Raw genomic sequence first — 26,456 nt, 5'->3', positions numbered from 1 at the left:
TCTATCTATCTTCCCGTCAAGGAGTGGACTCATATTTGAGTGCATATATTCCAGCGTGAGCGAACAGCTAAAAACCTTCAAGTGTGTACAATTAATTAAAAGAGATCTGTATGTATAGTTAAAATAAGTGCTGTATAAATTTAGATGTGGAGTAGTGTCGACATGCTGACATCTTTGATGGCATGTCGAAAATGTTCCACAGACGGGGAAGCTAGAATGTCTGGAGGCATGTTGTTCCAGGATATGATGGTGGCTAGTAAGAATGAATATTTGAAACAATCCAATCTGGTCCTGATCTATCTGATGTTGTTTGACACGGAACCACGGGTTCTGGTGTTATGATGGCTGAGCAGGTGGTGTACCGGAACTTCTACGATATGGTTTATGATTTTGTAGAACATGATGACTATGTTCCTAGCTCTCCTGTGTTTCAGTGGTTCCCAACCTAATTGCTGAGTCATTTTAGTTACGCAACCAGGTTCCCTCGAGAAAAAGTCCCCCATTGCAAATCTGGCAGCCTGGCGATGTACATTTTCCAGTTGTTGGATTTGTTGATGCTGGTGTGGATCCCATACAGCACTGGCGTACTCAAGGACGGGTTTCACTAAAGTTGTGTAGGCTACACTTCCTGAGGACAGCTCCTGAGGTTCCTACGCAGATCTGGCTTTGACTGTGGTCTGGTTAATGTGCTCACGCCACGACAGGTCCTTGCTGATGTATAAGCCAAGGTATTTCCCACCTGGGACGCTTTCGAGGGTGTGGCCATGCAGATGGTAATCGCATATGGTGGGTTTACGTTTCTTGCTTATATGAATGGTGGTACATTTTCCCATTTTTCCAATTTGTCTAGGTCGTCTTGTAGCTTGGTGGAATCGCTAGTTGATCGAATAGGACGATATAACAGGCAGTCATCAGCAAAAAGTTTCACGCTCGAGCTAACTGATTCAGGGAGGTCATTGATGAAGACGAGAAAGAGCAGGGGTCCCATTACTGTACTGACCCTGTGGTAAACCAGAAACTACATTTGCTTCGTCTGACATTGTTCCCTCCACTAGGACATGTTGTTTCCTACTGTTCATGAAGCTCTCCACTCATTCAGTTGAGAGTAAAGTCACTGACTCCGTAGTATTGGAGCTTATGGAGAAGTCGCTTGTGTGGCACCTTATCAAAGGCTTTGGCAAAGTCTTATGTAATAGATTTATGAGTTTGACTGTCCCTTTGGTATCTGTTTTCCCTCTTTTATAATATTGCATCAATTTGTTGGCCATCTGATACTGTTCCTAAACAACCAACAACATTTTAAATAGAAAAATAGTGAATGTATACTCTACTTCGTTTACTGGAGGTGATCCTATATAGGACGGAACTACTACAAGACCAGAAAAGACAAGACAAAATAGCCTGCTGATCCAATCTAATACTTTTATTGTAGAGCAGTTATCCCCGGCTAGATGAAAGACGGTAAAGCTGTCGAACGTAGATTTTAGAACGCGTTTATTATAATGGTAACTTATGACTAAATTTAGAACGCACCTATAAAAGAAAGAAAATGTCTTTGTCTTCAATGTGCTTGATTAAAGGTGAAATTTGGTAGGATATAAAACAAAATTTTTGACATCGAAAGGAGGGAATTGAATATTGGAAAAGGATGGAATTAGTTTACACGGTGGACTGTGATGTTCCTGGCGGAGAGAAAGATTGGATATCAGAGAAAAAGGCCTGCTGTTCTTTATCACCCCAAAACTTTTTGGCTTTTTCGACCGAAATAACTGTGAATAGGTGAGACATTACATGATCATATCTTCTCATTAAAGTCTATTGTAGACAAATATAAAACTAAAAAAAAGAAAATTTTTGCAGCATTTATAGATCTGCGAAAAGCCTTTGATACTGTCTGGAGGGAGGGTTTATTCTACATTCTACTCCAAAACAGACTTCCAGGCAAGCTTTTTAATGTCATCCAATCAATGTATAATGACAACAAATGCAGAATTAAATTTCAAAATGGTATGAGCCATGAATTTATATCAAATTATGGAGTTAAACAAGGGGATGTACTTAGCCCTACTTTGTTTAATATTTATATAAATGGTTTGTTTTTTCTAAAAAAACTAGTAATTACGATGCGAAATATGTTCTAGTTACCCCCCTTTGGCCGATCATTTGATATTCTCGCATAACTGATTTTGAATTGTGTTCACTCCACCTTTAGTTTTAAAGTGAATTCTTTTTCCTAGTCATTACATTAGAATACGTTAGAGTAATCAGATCGAAATTTACATTAGAATACGTTAGAGTAATCAGATCGAAATTTAGAGTTAGAAGTTTGAAGTTAAAAGTTTGACGATGGCCGACAGACCTCGCAGAGACGTCCATGGATTGAATTATAAGTCACTATCGGAGTACGGGATCCCAGATGTGGGGGAAACCAAAGAGGAGAAGAAACTTGAAGATCCAAGCAGTGTTAAAAGGAAGTTGGACGTGAGGGACGAGAAAAAATCTCTAAGCAGTGCGAAGAAGAAGTTGGCGGCAGCCCTCAGTCTAGACAAATCCTGCAATGAAGATGATGTTGAAAACGAGGAGTTGAGATGTTTAAGGGCGGAGTTAAAAAGCACAGAAGATGATTTAAAATCACAGAGATTACAAAACGAAAAGTTGAAGTTGAAGGAAGAGTTAAAGAGAAAACAGCAGGAGTTAGAAAAAGAGAAAGGTGAGAGTAAAAGTACTTTACATAAGAAAGTGGCTACGACATCTAGCGACAAAAGTAAAGAGAAGGTTTTACGGGAAAAATCAATTAAAGACCCTTCACTAAATGAACTTAGGCAATTTGAAAAATTAAACGAAATAGTAGACAAGAAGTTATCAAAGCTAGGTCTTCTTGAGCAAACAATTGATTCTGATTCGTCTTCTAGTACTTCATCTGAAAAATCTCACTCTGTCACTGTTAAGAAGGGAAAAAAGAAAGTAGATTGTATCAGGGTTTCGGATAGTTCCGATTCAGAGTCAGATTGTGACGAAAAGAAAAAGAAGAAAAACAAGAAAACCAAGTCCGGAATTAAAGCAAAGGCTTCCGACAAAGTCAAAACTCAATTGCTCTGGCACCAATCTGCTCTTCAATATGAATTCGTTAACGAGTCTGTGTCCTTTAACGATTTAGATCCTAAACTTTTTACTGCAGGTGAGCTGGAGATAATTACAAGTAAAAACATTTCAGAAAAAGAGAGGTCAGGTCGTTTAAATCTACTAAAGAAGATAACATATTATAGCAATATTTATTCTTGGAAAGGTCTGCTATCTTTCTATGCTGCGTGGTTACGCAAAATTGAGTTAGGTCAGAAGTCCTGGGATGATGATCCATCGTCTATCGAAGTTCCTATTCTTACTCAGTATATTGTGCCTAAAGCAAAAACATCGAGTTTTCCCGCTAAGTCGTCGGAAAATAAGGATGACCAGGTTTGGTTTTGTACTCTTTTTAATAGGAACCGTTGTACGCACAAAGGGTCACATACAACTTTCATTAAAGGTCAGCAGAGAGTAGTTCAGCACATTTGTGCAGTATGCTGGAAAAAAGATAAAAGCAAACTAAGTCATCCTGAATGTGCTAACTCCTGTCCTAATTTTCCAAAGTCTGGATGACTAGATATATCTTTTTCTCCGATGAATCCTGACGCTGAAATTTTTTATCCTGAATATTTGAAACGAAATCAAGCACGTAAAATTTTTTCTAGTTCCAATACGGTAGTATATGAAGGTAATAGAGATTTTTCAAATTGTTCAGTTTGCAAAGAAGTACACAATTTAGATAAACATTGGTTTGAGTTTTTAGAAAGATCTGTGTCGGATCACGAACTTATTATGAGTTCGCAAAAGTATAATTTTGAGGATAGTAAATCCCAGTGGTTTCGCATTTGAATATAGACTTCTTCAAATTCATGTTAACAGATTATTTTGATAGAAACATTTGTCAATTTTTGGAATTCGGTTTTCCTATTGGTTGTGAAAATTATACTGAATTTTCTTCTGAGAAGATCGTTCAAAATCACAAGGGAGCGGTCGAGTTCCCGGATGATTTAGAGAAATATTTGAAAAAAGAAATCGAGAAGAAAGCAGTATTAGGACCGTTTCACGTAAATCCGTTTTCTCATGATATTGTCATTTCGCCGCTGAATAGTGTTCCCAAAAAAGGTTCTCAGGAACGGAGGATCATCTTAGACTTAAGTGTAATAGGAGGGGGTGCTATCAACGGTTATATTGACAAAGACAGCTATTTAGGAAATGAGGTTCATTTAAAATATCCAAATGTTGATGCATTAGTAGAGCTTATTAAAAAGCATGGTCGGAACTGTTTTATTTTCAAACGGGACTTGAGTAGGGCTTACAGACAAATTTTCATTGACTTACACGATGTGCACTTAGTTGGATACAAATGGAATGATCATTTATATTTCGATAGAGTCCTCAGCATGGGTTTGCGATCAGCTGCTCATATTTGCCAGCGTGTTACAAATGCAGTTGCTTTCATGTATCGGCAAATGGGATTTGATATAGTAAACTATTTAGATGATTTTGCGGGGGTGGAATCAGTTGACAGAGCCGATAAGGCATATATTGAATTAAAGCGTTTACTTGATTCCTGTGGTTTAGAAGAATCGTCTCATAAGGCAGTTTCTCCTAGTACTAGGATGGAGTTTCTGGGGATAATATGTGATACTAGTAAACTTTTGTTACAAATTCCTGACGATAAATTAAAAGATATTCAGGAAATTTTACTTTTTTGGACAAACAAGAGATCTGCCAAATTACGCGATATTCAATCGTTGGTAGGGAAATTAAATTTTATGGCGAGCTGTGTTAGACCTGGACGTATATTTATGAGCAGGTTGCTCAATTGGCTTAGATCAGCTTACGATCAAACTGGTTATATTGTAGTGCCTAGTTATGTTCAAAATGATATATTGTGGTGGGTCAATTTTCTACCTCATTACAACGGCATATCAATGATGATGATAGAGGAATGGTCGATACCGGACGAAGTTTTTTCTTCTGACGCTTGCTTGTCGGGTTGCGGTGGTTGGTTTGGTGGAAAATTCTTTCATCAAGTTTTTCCAGAATTTATTATGGAGTCTAATCTACATATAAACTGTCTCGAGTTGTTATCTATTATAGTATGTTTAAAGTTGTGGGCGCAGTGCTTCAGGGGAAAGAGAATTCGTATTTTGTGCGATAACATTACTTCTGTTACTGTAATTAACACTGGTAAGTCCAGAGATACCTTTTTACAGTGTTGTCTGAGAGAACTTTGCTACATTGCTGCTATATACGAATTTGAGATTAGGGCTGTTCATTTAGCAGGAACTGACAATAGGTTACCTGATTATTTATCGAGATGGCATACTTCGGATAAATTTGCTGCATTGTTCTATAATGCGGTATCAGGTTCATTAGAAGAGTTTAGTGCGGAAGAACATTTGTTTAAATTTTCGCATAAGTGGTAATTACGTTGATAAAGTTTATATTTGAACAAGCATTGGACAGCCAATAAAAGAAATTTTTGAATGCTTTTCAGATTTAGAATTATTACAGTTAAAAGAGGATGTTAAAGTTTCTACTAGAGCAGCATATGCGCTAGGATCGAAGAAAAACTTATTAGTCCAATGGAGAGCCTTTTTACTATTTTGCACGTACTTTAATATGAGTTTTATTCCTGCAAATTTGGATACTATATGTTGTTATGCACAATTTCTCAGTCGGTCTTTTAAATCTGTAGAATCTATTAAGAATTATATTAATGGTGTAAAAGTTATGCATTTAATGTTGGATTGCTCTTTTCCACACTTAGACAGTTTTGTTTATAAATTACTGCTTAAAGGATTGTCACGAACCAAGTCACATATGCCACGTAGAGCTTTACCCATTTCACCAGATATTTTATTAGAGATGGTGGAACATTTTAATTTAGAAAATGGTTCTGATTGTGTATATTGGTTTTTTTTTTTTGTTTGCCTTTTTCTTGATGTCCAGGAAATCTAACTTAGTTCCAGATTCTTGTTCTCAATTTGACAAGAATAAGCAATTGACCAGAGGTAAAGTCTTTGTTGTTAACAATATTGCTATAGTTGTTTTTGAATGGACTAAGACTATTCAACATGGGGAAAGAAGATTAAAGATTCCGTTGGTTAAAATCCCTGGCTCTGTCCTTTGTCCGGTTTCTGTGTATAATCATATGTGTAGTAAAGTTCCGGCATCTCATGATTCCCCTGCCTTTGTTATAAGTAAGAATTCGAAGTTGACACCAGTCACTTATGGTCAGTTCCAGAGAAAGCTGAAATCTGTTATTCTGAAGACAGGGAGAGATCCTAATCTATATTCATCACATAGTTTTAGGAGAGGTGGTGCCACTTTTGCATTTAGTTCACATGTACCTAGTGATCTTATTCAATTACATGGGGACTGGGCAAGCGATGCCTATAAAATATATTTAGAATTTTCTATGAAGGATAAAATTTCTGTAGTTAGAAATATGGCAAAATTTGTTTGATTGTCTTTCAGAAGTTGTGACCAGTAAGAAGGTTTTGGTTTTTACAGATTCTATAGGGAAATATTTGGATGACATAATTTGCATGGATTTGGTCGCGGTCAGAGGAGCCAGGATATATTCTTTAAGAAACATGATTAAGGGTAGAGATATATGTTTAGCTAACTATTCTCATATTATTATTCACTTAGGTACGAATGATATAGTTAATAACTCTGTTGACAAAATTATTGCTGATTTTAGGGAACTTATTGTTACTATCAAATCTTATTCATCCAGTATTAAAATTTTTATATCTTCTATTCTGCCAAGGCCTGTTGATTTTTCTTATACAGGTAATAAGTGTAAAAGTGTTAATTTAGAATTGAGCAGGATGTGCTCTAAGAGTAATTTAAGCTATATTAGGTCTTTTAAAAGATTTTTTCATAAAGGCATTCCAGTAAGGTCATTATTTGCTTTTAAAGATGGTGGGCTTCACCTTAATGAAGCTGGGCAATATGAATTGCGCCAGTGTTTCCAGCATGCTATTAATCATATGTAAATAATTTAGTATTTTGTATTTTGTCTTCATGTATGTCATTATTATTATTTAGTTTTTATAGGCTAGCCTAAAGGGAGTGTTTCATTCCTTAGGTGTTTGAATTTTCAAGGGAGTGTTTCATCCTTTGGATTCATTAGTGTATATATGTCTCTTTAAGGTACTCTACTTTTAGGAGAGATTTCCGTGAGTATCTCCTAAGTAGATCTAGCAGCTGAAGAAGTGTTTTATTCTTCCTGCTTGGAGTTGAACTTTCAAGAGAGTGTTACATCTCTTGGGTTTAACCACATCTGTAACTTGTTTGGTTTTGTTTGGCGGATATTTAATTTTTGTGGCCCGCCTTAATTTATATTATTCTAGTTTAACTGAATAAGTATTAATATTTGTATATGTATTGGTAATTGTTCTTTATATTATTGTAATTCATGTATGTAAAGATTTATGTTTTCGGCCAAATAAATTTATATTATTATTACAGTCTTTTATGAAGCCAAGAAGTAATTGGTTTGTTTTTTCTAAAAAAACTAGTAATTAAGATGCGAAATATGTTCTAGTTACCCCCCTTTGGCCGATCATTTGATATTCTCGCATAACTGATTTTGAATTGTGTTCACTCCACCTTTAGTTTTAAAGTGAATTCTTTTTCCTAGTCATTACATTAGAATACGTTAGAGTAATCAGATCGAAATTTACCCACCCGCCCTCTCCTTTTTTTTATTTTTGTCAAATTTCTAGTTTATTTATTTTATTTTATTTCTGCATTTTATGCATCAGTAACTTATGTGGCGGATATTTAATTTTTGTGGCCCGCCTTAATTTATATTATTCTAGTTTAACTGAATAAGTATTAATATTTGTATATGTATTGGTAATTGTTCTTTATATTATTGTAATTCATGTATGTAAAGATTTATGTTTTCGGCCAAATAAATTTATATTATTATTACAGTCTTTTATGAAGCCAAGAAGTAATTGGCCTTGTAAATGACCTTGATCATGCAAACACTCAACCAATTATTATAGGAGATGTTAAATTAACATCATTATATGCAGATGACATTATTTTATTATCTGAAACCCAAGAAGGGCTACAAAATGCACTAAATGAGTTTACTAAATTTTGTTCCCTATGGAAACTTGATGTTAACAAACAAAAATCAAAAATTATAATATTCAATTCTAATGGAAAATCTCACTGTAATTATTTTAAAGTAGAAAAAGAACATCTTGAGACTGTTAAATCTATTTGTTACCTTGGAATAACTATAAATTGTTCAGGAAGTTTAAGTCATTCAAAAAAAAATCTTATGGAAAAAGGGAGAAAGGCTTGGTTTAAAATTAAAAAAACAGTCTCTTTAGATAATTCCTGCAGTATGCTTGAAAAATTATTTGATACTTTAGTTGTTCCAATAACTCTTTATGGAAGTGAAGTTTGGGGTGTAAGCCAAGTGTTCAAAGATTCAGATCCATTTGAACATTTACATATTAAATTTATTAAAGAAATTTTAGGTGTACAGTGCAAAACAACAAATGTAGCCTGTTTAACTGAGACAAACAGAATCCCTTTGTACTTTAAAATTCAGCTTTCAGCTATAAAATTTCTAAACCATATTGTAAACTCGCCTAACACTTTAGTCCATAAAATATATAATAATGTAGAGAAAACAAGTAAATGGGTTAACATTGTAAAAGACTGGTTAAATAAATTAGGTTTTGGTCATCTCACTTTTGATACTTTTAATTAAAAATATCACATAAATAGTATCCAACAAAGAATCTATGACCAGGCTTATCAAATTATAAATTGTTCTATCAATAAATGTGAAAAATTAAATTTCTTTTGTCATACTAAAAGTATTAGAAAAAGGCCCCCATATATTGATATATGTAAATTCAAAACTGACCGATCAGTTTTTAGTAAATTTAAACTAAGTACACATTCCCTAGCAATTGAAAGAGGGCGTTATACCAACATTGAAAGAAGTAAACGCATTTGCTTATCCTGTAACAGACAAGAAATTGAGGATGAATACCATTTCTTCTCAATCTGTCCATGCTATACATCATTAAGGGATACCTATATCATGTATATACAAAATATTAATAAAAATCTTAATTTCAATTTTATTAAATTGCAGTCCACTATAACACTTATAAGCATTTGACTGTACTTTTAAATAGCAGTCTACCAGTCATTATAAAAATCACCATAAAGTATATCAATGATTGTCTTTTATTAAGAACATCTGTATAACTTGTATTTCTTTTAATATGCAATGCCAACCTAATTTTTGTTTGTGTTCTTTTTTCAATTGTTCATGAACATTAATAATGTGTTAACTGTTGATATTTATAGCCTTTTTTCTTCTTTGCTGTGAATACCACTGTCACTCTAATATAATTGTAATCAATTTAACTATTGTAAGTTTACTGTCTTAATTTTGTATGCCATAACCATTTAATGTAAATGTGTTTGTGCGAATAAAATATTGTCTATATTGTCTATTGTAAAAGAGAAAGAGAAAAAAAAAAGAGATTTTCAAAACAATTATATTTAAGTTTGTGTAAATCTCGATAAAACAATAGTCTTTTGTTGTTATATATTTGAAACCCTGTAACACCTTAGTCAGTGGGTGCTGTAAGGGTGATGTTAAATCCGGACTATTAAAAAAAAAATAAAAAAAAAAATTATAGTTCAAAATCCCATTTATGTAAAGAAAACAATTAAATGTTTTTTATCTATCTTGTTTACAAATATACAAACACCTTTTCTTTTTAAACATGTTTTTTTTTAAATATATTGTTAATACATCATGTATACTGCCTAAGTTAACTATAAAGTCAGGATGTTAAATAGTTTTCGTCTTTTGTTGTTGTTCATAAGTGTTTCTCGTTTCTTGTTTTTTATAAAGATTAGACCGTTGGTTTTCCAGTGTGAATGGTTTTACACTTGTAATAATGTGGGGCCTTCCCAGTGTTCTCCCCAGGCCGATATGACCCTGCAGTGCCGCAGCGCCTTCATAATAGTTTCGTAGATCCCGCAGCGTCTTAATTGGCCGTTGTCCCTTAATACTTGATCCCGCAGCGTGTTAATTTTCACATTTTCATTATAAATATTATACAATGAAATATAACAAACAATTACAAAATATCAAACAGACACACATACATGAATAATGAAATAAAAAATTGTCATGAAGTATACAATTTTCACAACAGGTAAAAATTACAAATTCACATATGACATACCGGTATATTTATAGTAATAACATCAACAATAACAAGTTTGAGTAAGTGTGTGAAAATAATTATGCATATAAAAAACACAGCTTCTTAATGTTCCAACCAGTAATTTTTTAAATCTTTTTTGAATGAGCTTGTACTTGATGTTGTTTTTTTCAGGGATATTGGTAAATTATTCCATAAAATAGATCCTGAATATATATATAAAAGATTTTTTATAAAGCTCTGTTTTGGCTTTTGGAACTTGTAAATTTTTGCAAGAGGCATTTCTCAAACAATATTGGTTTATTTCTGGCATTTCTTTAAATTTTTCAGTGAGATATATACAGGGGCTTCATTTTTAAGGCATTTCTGCATCAAAACTGATTTGTGATATGAGATTCTTTTCTCTACTGTCATCCATCCAAGCTGTTTAAACAGTGGAGCTGATGATGAAAGTGGATCAGCATCTAAAATAATTCTTGCAGCCCTTTTCTGCAATTTTATTATTCTGACTAGCTCACTTTTAGCACAACCACTCCAAATAATACAACAATAATCTATCAGTGGGAGAATATAACCATTATAAAATAATTTTCTTAGATCAATATTTAGAAATTTCTTGATTTTAGAGAGTAACAAAAGTCTAGATGAAATTGATGAACATAAGTAATTAATATGGCCTGTCCAGGACAGATTAGAGTCAATTCTAACACCTAAAAGATTTTCAATTGACGATTTTTTAAGAATATTATTTTCAATAGTTAGAACTGGTTCTGCTTGATTTAAACACAGCCTTTGTCTTGTACCTATAACCATACATTTCGTCTTTTCCGAATTTATGAACATGCTATTTTCATGACACCATTTTTCAACACATTGGAGATCATCTTGTACTTTTAATTCCATATCAGCAATAGTCTTTCCTGATGTATGCATAGTTATGTCATCAGCATAAAAGTCTGTATGGCAGTTTTTGATGTCTAATGGAAGGTCATTTATAAACAAAACAAACAAAATTGGACCAAGTATTGAGCCCTGTGGAACACCAAAATTTATAAACTTTTTTTCAGAAAACTGATTATTTATATGGACTTGCTGTGTTCTTTCACTCAAATATGATTTAAAAAAATCAACAGTATCTTCATGGAAGCCATAAATTAGAAGTTTTTTACATAGAATTTCATGATCAACAACATCAAAAGCTTTCTTTAAATCCAAGAGGACTGCCAAATTGATATTTCCATTATTCATTTCATGTAGCCATTTATCAATAATATTAATGAGGGCAGTTTGACATGAATGGTTGGGTCTAAAACCAGACTGAGAAGGGTGTAAAATATCAAACTTTGTCAAATATTTATACAGATGTTGAGATATTGGTCTATAATTGCTAACTACATTTTTTTCACCTGATTTGAAAATTGGAGCTACTTTGGCATTTTTTTAAAACAGATGGATAAATACCAGTATCAATCATTCGATTAAAAATGTATGTTAAGGAAGATGCTATGAAAGGAGCACTCAGTTTTAAAATCTTTGGACCTATATTGTCAGAACCACAAGATGTCTTTACATCTAGTTTAGTTATTTCAAAAATAGTTCTGAAACTTTTACTGGTGGAATGATGAATTTATTATGCCTTTTTTTCAAGAATTTCATTTGTACATAGTTTGTCAGAGTATTAAAATTTGAGTTGCTTGGTGCCCTACTATGCTTTAATTTTTCAACAACACATTAATTATTGAACGTATTAGCAATTTCTTTATGATCGGTTGTTTTATGGTCTCCACTTGTAATTAGTTCACATGGTTTTGATGGATTAGATGGATTTAAGCTATGAAGACATTTCCATAGTGTTTTAGAATCTTTTGAGTCTTTTATCATATCATCATAATATTTCTGTTTAGATGTATCAATGATATATTTTGTTCTGTTTCTCCAGAATCTATATTCAGCCCACATTCCCAGTGAGTGATATTTATCTCTCATTTTTCTTGCATATGAGATTTCTTTATTGTACCATTCAGGCTGTCTTTCTTTTTTTACCCTCTTTTTCACAATAGGGGCATGTTTATTTATAATGTTATTAAAAATATTGTACCACATTTCAATACAAACAGATGGGTCGGGTCATTCTCAAATTCAATATGTTGAAAAGGTGCACTTTTTAAATCTTTTAAATAATTTTGTTGCTATACATGTACATACAAATGTACTGTTATATTTTTGAGTTCTGATTCATTGTTTCTGTTTTATTTTTTTTATTTTCAGGGGAGATACACCATTATCAACAACATATGAAGTGAAAGTAATAGATTTAGACAGACCATGGGACTCCTATATTGTCACACATGGACTATCTGCTGTAACCTGTATGATATGGGACAGAACAGGTCATCGTTTACTTCTGACCACTGTGGATGGTTGTTGTTCTGTATGGTTAATGGAGGTATATGTAATACAATTTCTATAAAATAGTTGAGGGTATCAATATATTAGCTACTTGTTTTGTTTCATACACTGTAGAGTCTATGCCAAACTGTTTTAGGACATTTCTGACCTGAAATAAAATTTGATGTTTTCTACTTTATTTTTGACTAAAAAAATTAAAAAGCACCTGTTCTGCAGAATGATTTTTTTGTCAACTTTTTGTCAGTCAGACAGAGTATGGGATTTACTGACTACACAAGTTCTGAAGAAGCTTTATAAGGCTTTCAACTATGATTATGGAATCCTTACATGACCCTGACATGAAAAATGTATAACATGAACAATTGTTTAACATAAGACATAATATTTTGTAGGATTTTTTAGTGAATAAATGGAAGAATATTGGGAAAAGTGTACTTCAAGGAGAAGAAATATTGTCAGCTGTCTGGTTCCATTCTGGTGTACAGGTAAAAACATTTTTAATATGATAAGTTTTAATACTGTTGCAATTTTATTTTGTGTAGGTATAACTTCTCAATATGCTTTAGATCAAAAGGTCTAAATTTTTGGCGCTGTCAGTAAAATTTAGTAGGTATTCTACCATACAAAGGACCTTTGGGTCAAAAGCAACCTAAATGACACAAAAAAAAATATAATTGCAGGAGTATTCAGAACTAAATGTAAAGTACGATATGATGTATAAAAAACAGGTATATAGATTACGCTTCCAGAAATATGTTTTGAAGTGAAAATTTCAATGTTGATATGAAGAATAGGTTATTTATAACACAGATATCAAGTCAGAGTTGTATCAAGGGAGTGACCCTCTATAGTTTTTTTCACATGTTCAACTTTTGACTCTGATCATGACTGTTGCTTTGTTGCAGACCATGCCCCCCTCATCCTGGATTTTCATCCATTAGACACACAACTTTCAGAGAATATCAATATGATTTCAGCAAATAAGAAAAGTGAAAAGCTGAAGCTGAAGTCATATTATGAATCAAAATGTTATCAAAACAATCAGACATATTAGTTCTGAGTTATTTAGAATTGGAAAAAAATAGCATATAAAATATGTGAAATCATGTCTTTTGTACAAGTAGAAATTATACTTTCAGGTTATTTTCAACCCAGATAAAAAAGATACAAATTCTTATATGGAAAAGTTTCAAAAATCAAAATCATTCAGTCCAACATTAACCAAGTTTGGTGGAAAAGCAGAAGATGGTTGGTTGGTTCTCACTGCTACAGGACTGGTAGGTTAAATTGTCTTATTGTGTTTTATAATAGATCAAATCTTCTCTCAATATTATTAAAAAACTAATGTAGTTTAACCTTGTCACATGTGCCTGTATCAACCCAGGAACTTTGTCAGATGTATCTGTATCAAATCAGGAACCTTGCAAGTATGGGAGATATTTTGTAATTTCTGTTAAATTTGTTAACAACTTTTGAAAATTAGCCAGTAATTATATAAGTATACACACTTTCCTTTATTTGAATAGTTGAAAATCAGTTGTCTTCCAGATTTTCATTTTGATTATATTTTTGTGTGTTCCTTTTGTATCTCATCTGCTGATTAAAATGATTCATTTCTTATTTATATTAGAAAAGGAAAGACATTAGTTGAGCTAGAATCTAAACAGTTACAACTCCAAATAAAATCTGTTGTTGAAGAGTATTAAAGACCAGAAAATGTGCTAATGTTCTGTCAAATAATGCTTAGGCAATCTAAGACTGTGGATGGAAAAACCGTATAAATGTTAATATTAATTTAAAACAGTTTTATTAAATCTATTTTTCTACAGTTAAAGTTATCATGAGAAAGTAGTCAAATACACTGTTTGCATTAGGTGTAATACCACCATTGATTTTTCCCTATTAGTCTTTGTTAAATTGATACTTTTAAAAAAATTGTACAGTATTTACCTTTATTTCAACCAAAGAAATACTTTGCATGTGTAAAGTTTAATCCTTTCCAGTGATACAGTGAAAATTTCACACTACATTTCATTGCATAAAAGAAAATAATCATCACCGGAAGTAAACAACCCAATTTTTACACTTGTATTTACTGGTTACTTGCTTTGGTAACTATGTAACCTTAACGTTCCAGAATATTTTATAAGACGATCAAATAACAAAAGAGTGATGCATTCAGACATCCAACATACATATTTACGACTCAGAAAAATTTAAGTGCATTGAAATGCAGGGTTAATTTTCTACAACTGTCAAATTCAAGGGAATATTTTTTTAGGCCTACTTTCGTATGCAACCGGATGTGGCGTACCATGATTTGGTGGTATTACACCTAAAGAACACCTGAATATCAAATAAACTTAATGTAATTTTTTTCCCTCCAATTGCAAGTTATTTCAAGCATAACTGTCAAGTTTTGTCTCAGTCAGAGCTATAGTTTCAGAGAAAATCACTATAATGTAAGGCCATATCCTACGTCAATTTCAGTCTAATTTCTTCGAAAAATCCTCATTTCAGTGTATCATTATAAAATGCAGTGTTGACTACTATCTGATCATAAACTCATGATCTATGCATTCAAACAATTAAATAGAATACAAAAGACAACTTTAAGATGATAAACAATTTTATTGCACCTTTTAGAGTTCATTTGAAGGTCTGTTTTGGTCTGTTTTGGTCCATTTTTCCTCCTTCCTTCCTTTTTCATCAAAACTTGATATCTTTTGTCTAAAAAATAAAACAAATGTGATTTTTTACCCACAAAAATTAAATAAATATAATGTTAAATCAATAATTAAAGTGTTTTAGCTGAAAGAACTGTCTCTATAAACAGTCTACAGGGAAGTTTCTATAAGCCCTTATGTGTAACTCGAGTTTTTGGTCTGTTCGCCTAGTGTGACAAATAACGGTTCCCTTTCAGTCAATCATTTATTGTTACTGGTATCAAGGTCTTTTTATTTACTCATAACAGTATATTTCTAATAGATTTATACAAAGAGTCAACTTTCTTGTATTTTACATTAAAAAATGGGGAAAAAGAGTGATAAAAAAATACCTCAAAATGTTTTAAAAAGGGTTATGTCCCTTGGAATGCTGGTACAAAAAATAATTGGTAAAAATTGTAAAGTTTAAGTATGTGAGACTGGTATCTGAAGTGTATAAATCCAGGGCAAATAAGTGTTTAGATGATTTATTGTCTGTGCAAAATGTAGACGGCACAATGGCAAATTGTAAACTTTTGCGGCCAAAAAAAACAACAAAAAACATGATGATAGTTGATACTTACTTTAATGCTGAAGTGTCATCTGCAGACCAATTCACATATAAGATTTTTCAACAGAATGCTCTTCAGAACATGGTTAACACTGAAATAAAAAATTCACATGTTGTATAAACAAAACTGTTAGGGTAATTTAAAATTTAACACAGTAAACTAAATACAGCTTTGTCTGTCCACCCATTTGACTTAGAAAACACCTGTAAACCCCCATTTCAAGGCAATTTTACCTCAAACGTGCTTTCTGTGTCTAAATCCATTCCGAATTGTCCATGTTTACAATGTATGAACTGGTTTATTTATAACTTTTAAAAATGAAAGTACAAAAAGGTCACGAGTGCACATATGGTTTCCCTAAATAGGTGTAATACCACCATTGATTTTTCCCTATTAGTCTTTGTTAAATTGGCACTTTTAAAAAAATTGTACAGTATTTACCTTTATTTCAACCAAAGAAATACTTTGCATGTGTAAAGTTTAATCCTTTCCAGTGATACAGTGAAAATTTCACACTACATTTCATTGCATATAAGAAAATAATCATCACCGGAAGTAAACAACCCAATTTTTACACTTGTATTTACTGGTTACTTGCTTTGGTAAATATGTAACCTTAACGTTCCAGAATATTTTATAAGTCGATCAAATAAAAAAAGAATGATTCATTCAGACATCCAACATACATATTTACGACTCAGAAAAATTTAAGTGCATTGAAATGCAGGGTTAATTTTCTACAACTGTCAAATTCAAGGGAATATTTTTTTAGGCCTACTTTCGTATGCAACCAGATGTGGCATACCATGATTTGGTGGTATTACACCTAAAGTAACTATGATTGAATTTGAGTTGTCTTTCTTTGTTCAGTTTTTACCTAACTGTTCTATCAGGTTGCATGTATTTAATTTTTAAAAAGGCGATTGGATTGGAGGGAGTATTTAATATCATTGACAAATTAATTCAACAATTGCATTTTATTATACTTTCAAATGATAATGTTGTTATTTTAAGATTTCTGTTTTTGTGTGAGTCCACATAGGATGGGCATTATATTTTTGGTTCCTTCTGTCCATCCATTGGTACCTCTGTCCTGCTTCAGGTTAAAAAAAATTGTTCAAGGTAGTTTTTTATGAAGTTGAAAAGTCCAATCAACTTGAAAATAAGTACATTGACACATGTTCCCTATATCATTATCTTTTTTTATTCTAATAAATGCCAAAAAATAGACCCCAATATCATGGTCCATTGAACAAAGAAAATGATAGGGGGAGTGGGGCATCCATGTACAATGGACACTTTCTTGTTAAAGTTTAATCTTGATATATATTGTAGGTCCAAGCAGGCATCATTAATCAACTTGATCAAAGTGTGGAGTATGTTCAGGAATGTTTAGGTAAATCTTACAACAGACTCAACATAGCAAGTATGGCTCACACTGGTAATGGTGAGGTCATGATAGCAACCACTGATGGTCAATTGTCGTCTGCCATACAATGCCATCTGGTATCATTAAGTTTAAATGGTACCTGTGCAAAGATTGAAATCCGTGCTGGAGCAAGTCTTCACATGAAAAGTCAGATTGAGTACGGGAGCAGTAGTACTCAGAGGATGATGACAACTAACGTCGAGTTTATAAACATGGACTCCAGCGACACCTTGATACTCTGTTGTGGTAGTCATGGTTACAGTTGTATGGAAGTCTGGCAGCTACTTGAACAACACATGCCATTGAACAAATTGTTCCCTATACCACAGACACAAGATGCTGGCTTCAAAATTCCAAAATGGATGCATAAAGCTACGATTCAACATGCTTCCTATCTAACCTCTATAGCTAATCCTAGATTACCCATGATTCTTAGTAACCAGATGGAACCAGGATTTTCTCCATACATTGCTGTATCGTATCGGGATGGAAGTATCAAATTTATTCACAGGTTCACACATCAAGTTCTGCAATCAAGTTCAGATATCTTACAAAGACAGATTCAAGGCTTCAGTCCAAGCAAGAGACAGAAAACAGCGGTTCATATAACTAACTTGATTCAGACATTGAGCGGATGTGGTCTGATAGCCGTACATGATGGACAGATATCTGTGTTAAAGGTTTATAATGTGAGAGATGTAAGCATGACAATGGCCTCACTTCATGTGTGTTTGTTGTTAGAGTATGCCATAATTACAGGTCAGGATTGGTGGGATATTTTATTAGCAGTCAAGCCAGGTTAGTTCTTTTATAATGACTCACTATGTATAATAAATTCAAATATTTGTTTCTTACATTAGACATGGTAGATCAATATGTTCACTTCCAATCTTTATGAATTGAGCACATATTAATTCCACCTTCTTTTCAAATTCTACCTCTATTGAAATCAGGAATAATAATGGAAGTCAATTTCTGGTAAAAACAAATATTGACAAGAAGCATGTGTTTGCCTCATTTTTACAGCTAATGGATTATTTTTATGATGATGATATTACTCAGTTAGTGTCATCAAGACACATCCAGGGAACGAACTGGTTTATGATATGTTTTGGTTAAACAGAAAATCATGTGCCATCGGTTCATGTATGTGCTTAACAATAAACCTGAGTTATAACTACGCTTTTGTTATTACTGTTACCGGAGAGCACATATCTACTCTACAAATTCATATCATCACCACCGGGATTCGAACCCCAGTAGTCTGCGTGACAGTCAGTGCTTTAACCCTCTGAGCCAAAGAATCGATTCATGAGCTCAGTTGATTAAAACTGGCTATATATGTTTTACCTGTACTGAGGGGAAGCAACCCCGCTACATTACTATTAGGATACCAGTTTTTGAAAACAATAAATTAATTGTGTATAAAGTTTTTTGTTGAATTAATCTTCTTACAGGTCATGCAGGTATGATTGAAGTCCAAATTTTGTACATGATCTTAATATAATATTTTCTAAGTTAACATGGTTAACATGGTTAAGGACAACATTATATAATTTGTAGTGCTCTTTGGATATGAGCAAAGTCAGTTTAGAAATTGATCAAGTTGGTATCCTTGCAACTTTCCAATGTTCCTTTTTTTCATCTTTGTCCTTTGTTTTTGGGTGGATAGTTGTATCATTAGCAGTTGTGCCACATATTAATATTATTATAAACAAGTCGTGTCTCATCATTAAATATCTTCCTGGTAAAAAATTATTGCTATCACAAAACTGTATGAATTTCAGGTATGATTGAAAATATTTGTCAGAAGTTGACAGAAACGCACAACAAACAAGCAGTAGCTACACAAGAAGTATTCAGTCAACGTCTGCTTGCCCTGAAGATGGCGCTGTACTGCTGTAGTAGTGTTGGTCACCAGAAGGCCACAGACTGTCATACCAAACTTGTTCTCTTGTCACTGTATGCTGTGTTCAAAGCATTACTTAGACCAAAGAATGTTACCATTCAGGATGTGGTAGGAACTAAATCATTAATTTTATATAACTTACTTTCTTTCCTGACATTTTAAGTCTGTTTTTAGCTCACCGGGCCCAAAGGGCCAAGTGAGCTTTTCTCATCACTTGGCGTCCATCGTCTGTCGTTAACTTTTACAAAAATCTTCTCCTCTGAAACTACTGGGCCAAATTAAACAAAACTTGGCCACAATCATCATTGATGTATCTAGTTTAAAATTTGTGTTTTGTTACCCGGCCAATTAACCAAGATGGCCGCCATGGCTAAAAATAGAACATAGGGGTAAAATGCAGTTTTTGGCTTATAACTCAAAAACCAAAGCATTTAGAGAAAATCTGACTGGGGTTAAATTGTTTATCTGGTCAAGATCTATCTGCCCTGAAATTTTTAGATGAATCAGACAACCCATTGTTGGGTTGCTGCCCCTAAATTGGTAATTTTAAGGAAATTTTACTGTTTTTGGTTATTATCTTGAATATTATTATAGATGGAGATAAACTGTAAACAGCAATAATGTTCAGCAAAGTAAGATTTACAAATAAGTCAACAGGATCAAAATGGTCAGTTGATCCCTTTAGGAGTTATTGTCCTTTATAGTCAATTTTTAACCTTTTTTCGTAAATCTCCATGATCTTTTACAAAAATCTTCTTCTCTGAAACTACCGAGCCAAATTAAACCAAACTTGGCCACAATCATCATTGATGTATCTTGTTTAAAATTTGTGTTTTGTTACACGGCCAACAAACCAAGATGGCCGCCATGGCTAAAAATAGAACATAGGGGTAAAACGCAGTTTTTGACTTATAACTCAAAAACCAAAGCATTTGGAGCAAATCTGACGGGGTTAAATTGTTTATCTGGTCAAGATCTATCTGCCCTGAAATTTTTAGATGAATCAGACAACCCATTGTTGGGTTGCTGCCCCTAAATTGGTAATTTTAAGGAAATTTTACTGTTTTTGGTTTATTATCTTGAATATTATTTTAGATGGAGATAAACTGTAAACAGCAATAATGTTCAGCAAAGTAAGATTTACAAATAAGTCAACATGACCAAAATTGTCAGTTGACCCCTTTAGGAGTTATTGCCCTTTATAGTCAATTTTTAACCTTTTTTCGTAAATCTCCATGATCTTTTACAAAAATCTTCTTCTCTGAAACTACAGGGCCAAATTAATCCAAACTTGGCCACAATCATCATTGATGTATTTAGTTTAAAATTTGTGTTTTGTTACCCGGCCAACAAACCAAGATGGCCCCATGGCTAAAAATAGAACATAGGGGTAAAATGCAGTTTTTGGCTTATAACTCAAAAACTAATGCATTTAGAGCAAATTTGACGAGGGATAAAATTGTTTATCTGGTCAAGATCTATCTGCCCTGAAATTTTTAGATGAATCAGACAACTCGTTGTTAGGTTGCTGCCCCTAAATTGGTAATTTTAAGGAAATTTTGCTGTTTTGGGTTATTATCGTGAATATTATTATAGATAGAGATAAACTGTAAACAGCAATAATGTTCAGCAATTTAAGACTAAAAAATAAGTCAAAATGACCAAAATGGTCAATTGACCCCTAAGAAGTTATTGTCCTTTATAATCAATTTTTGACAAATTTCATAAAATTTGTAAATTTTTACTAACATTTTCCACTGAAACTACACGGACAAGTTCATTGTAGATAGAGATAATTGTAAGCAGCAAGAATGTTCAGTAAAGTAAGATGTAAAAACACATCACAATCACCTAAAGACAATTTTGTCATGAACTGTCTGCTTCCTTTGTTTAATTCACATATACCAAGGTGAGCGACACAGGCTCTTTAATTTAGAGCCTCTAATTTTAATAATAAAAGCAATAGATAACTACATTCCAAGCATTTCTAAAATTTGGTTTCAGGGTTTATATAAGTCACCTATACTGTGTGATGGGTTTTCAGATTCATCACTCAACAATTCCTGTTTACCTAACACTACACCTTTTAGCACTTGAAATCCAAGTTCAAAATTTTCGTCACATTTTACTCAGGTTCTACATTACAGTGATTTCTTAAATTTTGTTTCAGGGTTCCCAAATTGCACCTATTTTGACAATTTTTTTCATCTACATTTATTTATGATCATGGAAATAAGTTTATTTTTTAATAATCTTTTTGAGTTATGATAAGTTGACTGGTCCTTTCATCGAGTACTATTGACAAATACATCCTTTTTGCAATTAACAGGCTATTATTTAAACTTGGAATTATTTTTAATTATGGAATTTGCAAAATTTTCTGTGCTAGAAATTTTTAATTAATTCCATGTTTGTTTGGTATAATAATGTTTTAAGCGTTTCATAACACTTTCCATATAATTTATTTTATATTGATAGTGTTGTGTGCGGCACAGAACATTCTATTGAAAAAGTACTATCTTTTTTGTAATAGAAAGTGTTGAGCACAGCACAGAATAAAGATAGAATTTATTAGAAAGGAGTATGTTCGATAAGGTCCTAAAATGGCCCCCTTTTTTAGCGTAAATTTCAAATTCGGATTCATTGACCAATATCACGATAAATTAAAGCTAATACATTGACTAGCTAAGATATAAACCATTTTGTTGAAAATTTTACGTTTCTGCGTTTCATTATGACGTCACAAGTTGTACTCATGTTGATTTTACACGAAAAAAGCAATGAAAATGGGTAAATTTCCATAGATTACTGGAGAGGAAACATAGAGCGCATTCGTCGACAACAAAGATCTTTTAATATAATGTTTGTGAAGACATTTCACATGTCTTATTTGAATCTTAAGCTTCTCGACGCCTGCGCTCTATGTTTCCTGGTCCTGTATTTAGTTGAAATCTGGCTGATTTTGTCAAATTTCACCAAAATCCCTTATTTTGACCTTTTATGGATGTAAAAATTAACGTGTTAGAATTAAACTTTGACAAAATCTGTTCTGTTTACCTTTCTAACATGTCTTTAAGGCAACTTAAAACATGTATTGTCTTGTAACTATGAACTTTATAATTGGGGCCAAATATGGCCCTTACCGAACTTACTCCTTTCTAGCACAAGAAATTCCAAGTTTTAATTACAGCCTGTTAATTAATAATTTGTTTGTGACTTTTACAACAGAATGCAATACACGAAAATAGTTCAGGAAAATAAGGTTGTCTTATAATGTGAGAAAAAAATATTACTTCTTTATTATGGTGATTTCTCAAACAAAGAATGTTACAGATTTTATTCCTAGCATCATCGCTCAATCCAGAAAGTAATATGTAATGTAAACCAACTAATTTTGGCAAGCAATTTAGTTTCACAACTTTCACGAGAAGAAAAATAATGCAAATACAAATCTTCGCGAACATTTAAAACTTGGCTCTCCCTTGTCTAATTAGATCAAGTAAATCTGGAAATTGCGAAATTGAATCACTGTTAATTCATGTAATTGGGTGACAAAAAGCTAAATGCAAAATAAAGTATCTGCGAAAAATAACTTGAAATAAGTTGGTTTAAAGTACTGGGTATATATGGCAATTATATGTTGTACTCATAGAGCTCAGATTTACTGTAAAAAAATATTCTTACTGCATGTTACATTTCATGACTCATCCATGATAAAATGTATGTTTTTATTTTAGAGCCCCTCAGAGAGATTGAATCTAATGTGTCTAAAATCTAAGGATGGAGATCTAGAAAGTTTGGTAGTCAAATTTGAAGTAGAAGAATTTCTCATAGATACCAGAAAAGTGTCTGGAAATCCGAATGGTATGAAAAATAATAATAAATATTAAATAAAAGCTAGATAAATTGGTCAATACATCACTATTTAGCAGTTTAATTACATATAATCAGATTATTTTTTACTGTCTAATGATGATAAATGGCATTGATTTTAAGTTAAACATATAAATGTATTGTGTAATGCTATTATCACAAACGTCAAATCGTCACGTAGGGTTAATATTTAGCTCACTAACTGGTGTCTAGTGAACAGCTTACAAAATAACACAATCAGGATCATGAAAGGAGTGAAAGCATCAGATTTAAATCCATTGGTTGAATTGTGTTTTTGACATTAGTATGATATAGGGGTTTGGTATATAGGGATATTCATGTTTCCATATGGATTAGTATACTTGTAGCTCACACATGGCTTATAAGCTTTTGTCTTCACCTGTCATCCATTATCATTTATGATATCGGATATGTTCCTTACGTCGTAACTACAATCCCCTTCCCTTTCATGAATTTGACCTACCGAAATTATACTATTTACTGGATTTGTAATCACATAAGCAACACGACGTGTGCCAAATGTGAAGCAGGATCTGCTTACCCTTCAGGAGCACCTGAGATCACCCCTAGTTTTTGGTAAGGTTTGTGTTGTTTATTCTTTAGTTTTCTATATTGTGTCATGTATACTATTGTTTTTCTGTTTGTCTTTTTCATTTTTAGCCATGGCGTTGTCAGTTTGTTTTAGATTTATGAGTTTGACTGTCCCTTTGGTATCTTTCGTCCGTCTTTTTTTTTCAAAGGTAGAAAGAGGAGAGAGAGAAAAAATGAAAGTTTGAAAAGTTATATAATTCTGTGATGATGATGTTCTGTGCCAGTTACAAAATTGCATCACATGTGTCTTATATATGGACACTTTCTCCAATTTCAATTTTAAAATGAATTGTTAAGATTTCTATTATATTTTCATGATTAATAAATGGTCACACAAACGTGTTGAACAAGCATGTGTTACTGTTCTTAAGCTCAACAGCACGTTCATAACTCATTTTGGAAATAACTTAATAGTTTTAATCCTGTGGTAGAAGTCGTATTAGGATTAATATAGACTATCTAGAATAAGATTGATAGGGTGGTTCATCACATAAATATTTTTAGCACCTTTTTACTGACATCATTTCACATGTAGTAGTATCTGTATTTGTATTAAACGAGATTCTATACATAATAGGCTTATGATTATATATAATACATGTAAAATTAAGTCATGGATTTATATAGATTAATCACCTGTAGCATCCCATTATTTATAATAAAGTAAAATAAGATGAATTTCAATATATTTGATACTGTGTATTCTTTCGTTTTATGTGGACCAAATATCATGGATTACGTAAAAAAAAATATTTTTGTGGATATTTGATTGTCTGCCGTAAAACATTCTTGAATTCCAACCTTAATTAACTCTGTTGTTAAAAAATTGTATAATCACAAGAAACTGAAATGTTTTAAGTTTTTAAAAAAAAAATGCAGACAGTATAAATTAAACAAAAATGCTGGGGTTTCAATTCATGCTGGGAAAAGGTTGTATTTTAAAGGGAAAATAACCAGTAGCCATGCAGAGTGATTTAACTCTTAATGAATGTTAACTCGAATCGCTTAATAATTTTCATGGTCAACCCTAAAATTTCAACTTTTATTTTTTGTGTTCTTTTATTTTTAAATTACATGAACATTCCTTTTGAATTTCTCATTAAAATTCACATTAGATTTTCAGTACAGGACTTTATACATTACAGCAGCCTCATGACAATTAATGCACTTGTTTATTTTTGTGGCACTGCAGTCAATACAGCCATTGATCCAGTGCGTGGCAGATTTCACCTTAATACATTTTTTGTTTATTTCAGTGGCACTGCAGTCAATACAGCCATTGATCCAGTGGGTGGCAGATTTCACTTTACATCTTTTGTTTTTTTCAGTGGCACTGCAGTCAATACAGCCATTGATCCAGTGGGTGGCAGATTTCACTTTACATCTTTTGTTTTTTTCAGTGGCACTGCAGTCAATACAGCCATTGATCCAGTGGGTGGCATATTTCACCTTACATCTTTTGTTTATTTCAGTGGCACTGCAGTCAATACAACCATTGATCCAGTGGTGGCATATTTCACCTTACATCTTTTGTTTTTTTTAGTGGCTCTGCAGTCAATACAGCCATTGATCCAGTGGGTGGCAGATTTCACCTTAATACATCTTTTGTTTATTTCAGTGGCACTGCAGTCAATATAGCCATTGATCCAGTGGGTGCCAGATTTCACTTTACATCTTTTGTCTTTTTCAGTGGCACTGCAGTCAATACAGCCATTGATCCAGTGGGTGGCAGATTTCACCTTACATCTTTTGTTTATTTCAGTGACACTGCAGTCAATACAACCATTGATCCAGTGGGTGGCAGATTTCACTTTACATCTTTTGTTTATTTCAGTGGCACTGCAGTCAATACAGCCATTGATCCAGTGGGTGGCAGATTTCACTTTACATCTTTTGTTTATTTCAGTGGCACTGCAGTCAATACAACCATTGATCCAGTGGGTGGCAGATTTCACCTTACATCTTTTGGCATCCATACCATTGTTTCAGTCATACAACAACTTCCCCGGAGCATCATTACTCAGTGACAACCTTATACTCAACATCTTACGAGAACTGATTATCGTCATACGTATCTGGGGCATCATATGTCCGTCATGTCAACCTGTCTTCACCACTGCATCATCTCTAGACTGCCTGCCACACCTCTTCAAATTGTTAACAAAGGCCTGGTTATGTTGCAAAGAAAACGTAAAACTTGATCTGGACGAAGAACTTTTAGATGAATGTCTAGTGTTGCCCAGTAAAATGCTAGTTCCGGGTATAAATCAAAGTTTCCGATTATCAAATGAAGGATACAGTTTGTTTTTACAACAATTTCCACAAATGATGACTCTAGATGAAGAACCTGATTATCTGTATAACATTAAGAAAACTAATTCCATGTTTATTCCTGATGGATTAATAGAAAACCATCAACATCATGACATTGTTCGCCAAATTCATCTGGGTGTTAAACTATCATCATTAGTTAGGCAGTGCTGTAGATGTGGGGCGTTCTCATTGTTGTCAAGTGTGGCGAAGTCATCAATCATGAAGGCGTGGGAACAAAGATGGCAGAAAAGTTGTCTTTGTGGCGGACACTGGAAACTACATTCACCTAATACTACACATTAACATTTTATATCACATTTTGTAAATTTTCAA

General features: G+C 33.0%; 2 protein-coding genes and 1 long non-coding RNA gene across 4 annotated transcripts; 2 read left to right on the top strand and 1 right to left on the bottom strand.

The window, feature by feature from the left end:
* Nucleotides 1-1,538: 1,538 nt before the first annotated feature.
* LOC134696915 (mediator of RNA polymerase II transcription subunit 16-like) lies at nucleotides 1,539-26,456 on the top strand. The gene is made up of 8 exons (XM_063558882.1): nucleotides 1,539-1,779; nucleotides 12,570-12,747; nucleotides 13,103-13,195; nucleotides 13,850-13,987; nucleotides 17,323-18,214; nucleotides 19,204-19,433; nucleotides 23,063-23,189; nucleotides 25,717-26,456. The coding sequence occupies exons 1-8, from the start codon at nucleotides 1,649-1,651 to the stop codon at nucleotides 26,424-26,426; spliced, it is 2,499 nt and encodes an 832-aa protein (XP_063414952.1). The 5' UTR covers nucleotides 1,539-1,648; the 3' UTR covers nucleotides 26,427-26,456.
* Nucleotides 2,284-7,385, top strand: LOC134696916 (uncharacterized). The gene is made up of 2 exons (XM_063558884.1): nucleotides 2,284-2,710; nucleotides 6,550-7,385. Exons 1-2 carry the CDS (start codon nucleotides 2,347-2,349, stop codon nucleotides 7,074-7,076), a joined length of 891 nt encoding a protein of 296 aa, XP_063414954.1. The 5' UTR covers nucleotides 2,284-2,346; the 3' UTR covers nucleotides 7,077-7,385.
* LOC134696917 (uncharacterized) lies at nucleotides 15,263-16,576 on the bottom strand. Of its 2 annotated transcripts, none has more exons than XR_010103034.1 (3): nucleotides 16,429-16,576; nucleotides 16,000-16,078; nucleotides 15,263-15,440 (listed from the first exon to the last, which is right to left on the bottom strand). It is a non-coding gene; the product is annotated as an uncharacterized LOC134696917 (long non-coding RNA). The 2 variants fall into 2 exon arrangements; XR_010103035.1 differs by lacking the exon at nucleotides 16,429-16,576 and adding an exon at nucleotides 16,221-16,316.

The sequence above is a fragment of the Mytilus trossulus genome, chromosome 14, assembly GCF_036588685.1.
Source record: "Mytilus trossulus isolate FHL-02 chromosome 14, PNRI_Mtr1.1.1.hap1, whole genome shotgun sequence".
NCBI classification, from domain to species: Eukaryota; Metazoa; Mollusca; class Bivalvia; order Mytilida; family Mytilidae; genus Mytilus; species Mytilus trossulus.
This window is presented reverse-complemented; position numbering and strand designations above follow the sequence as displayed.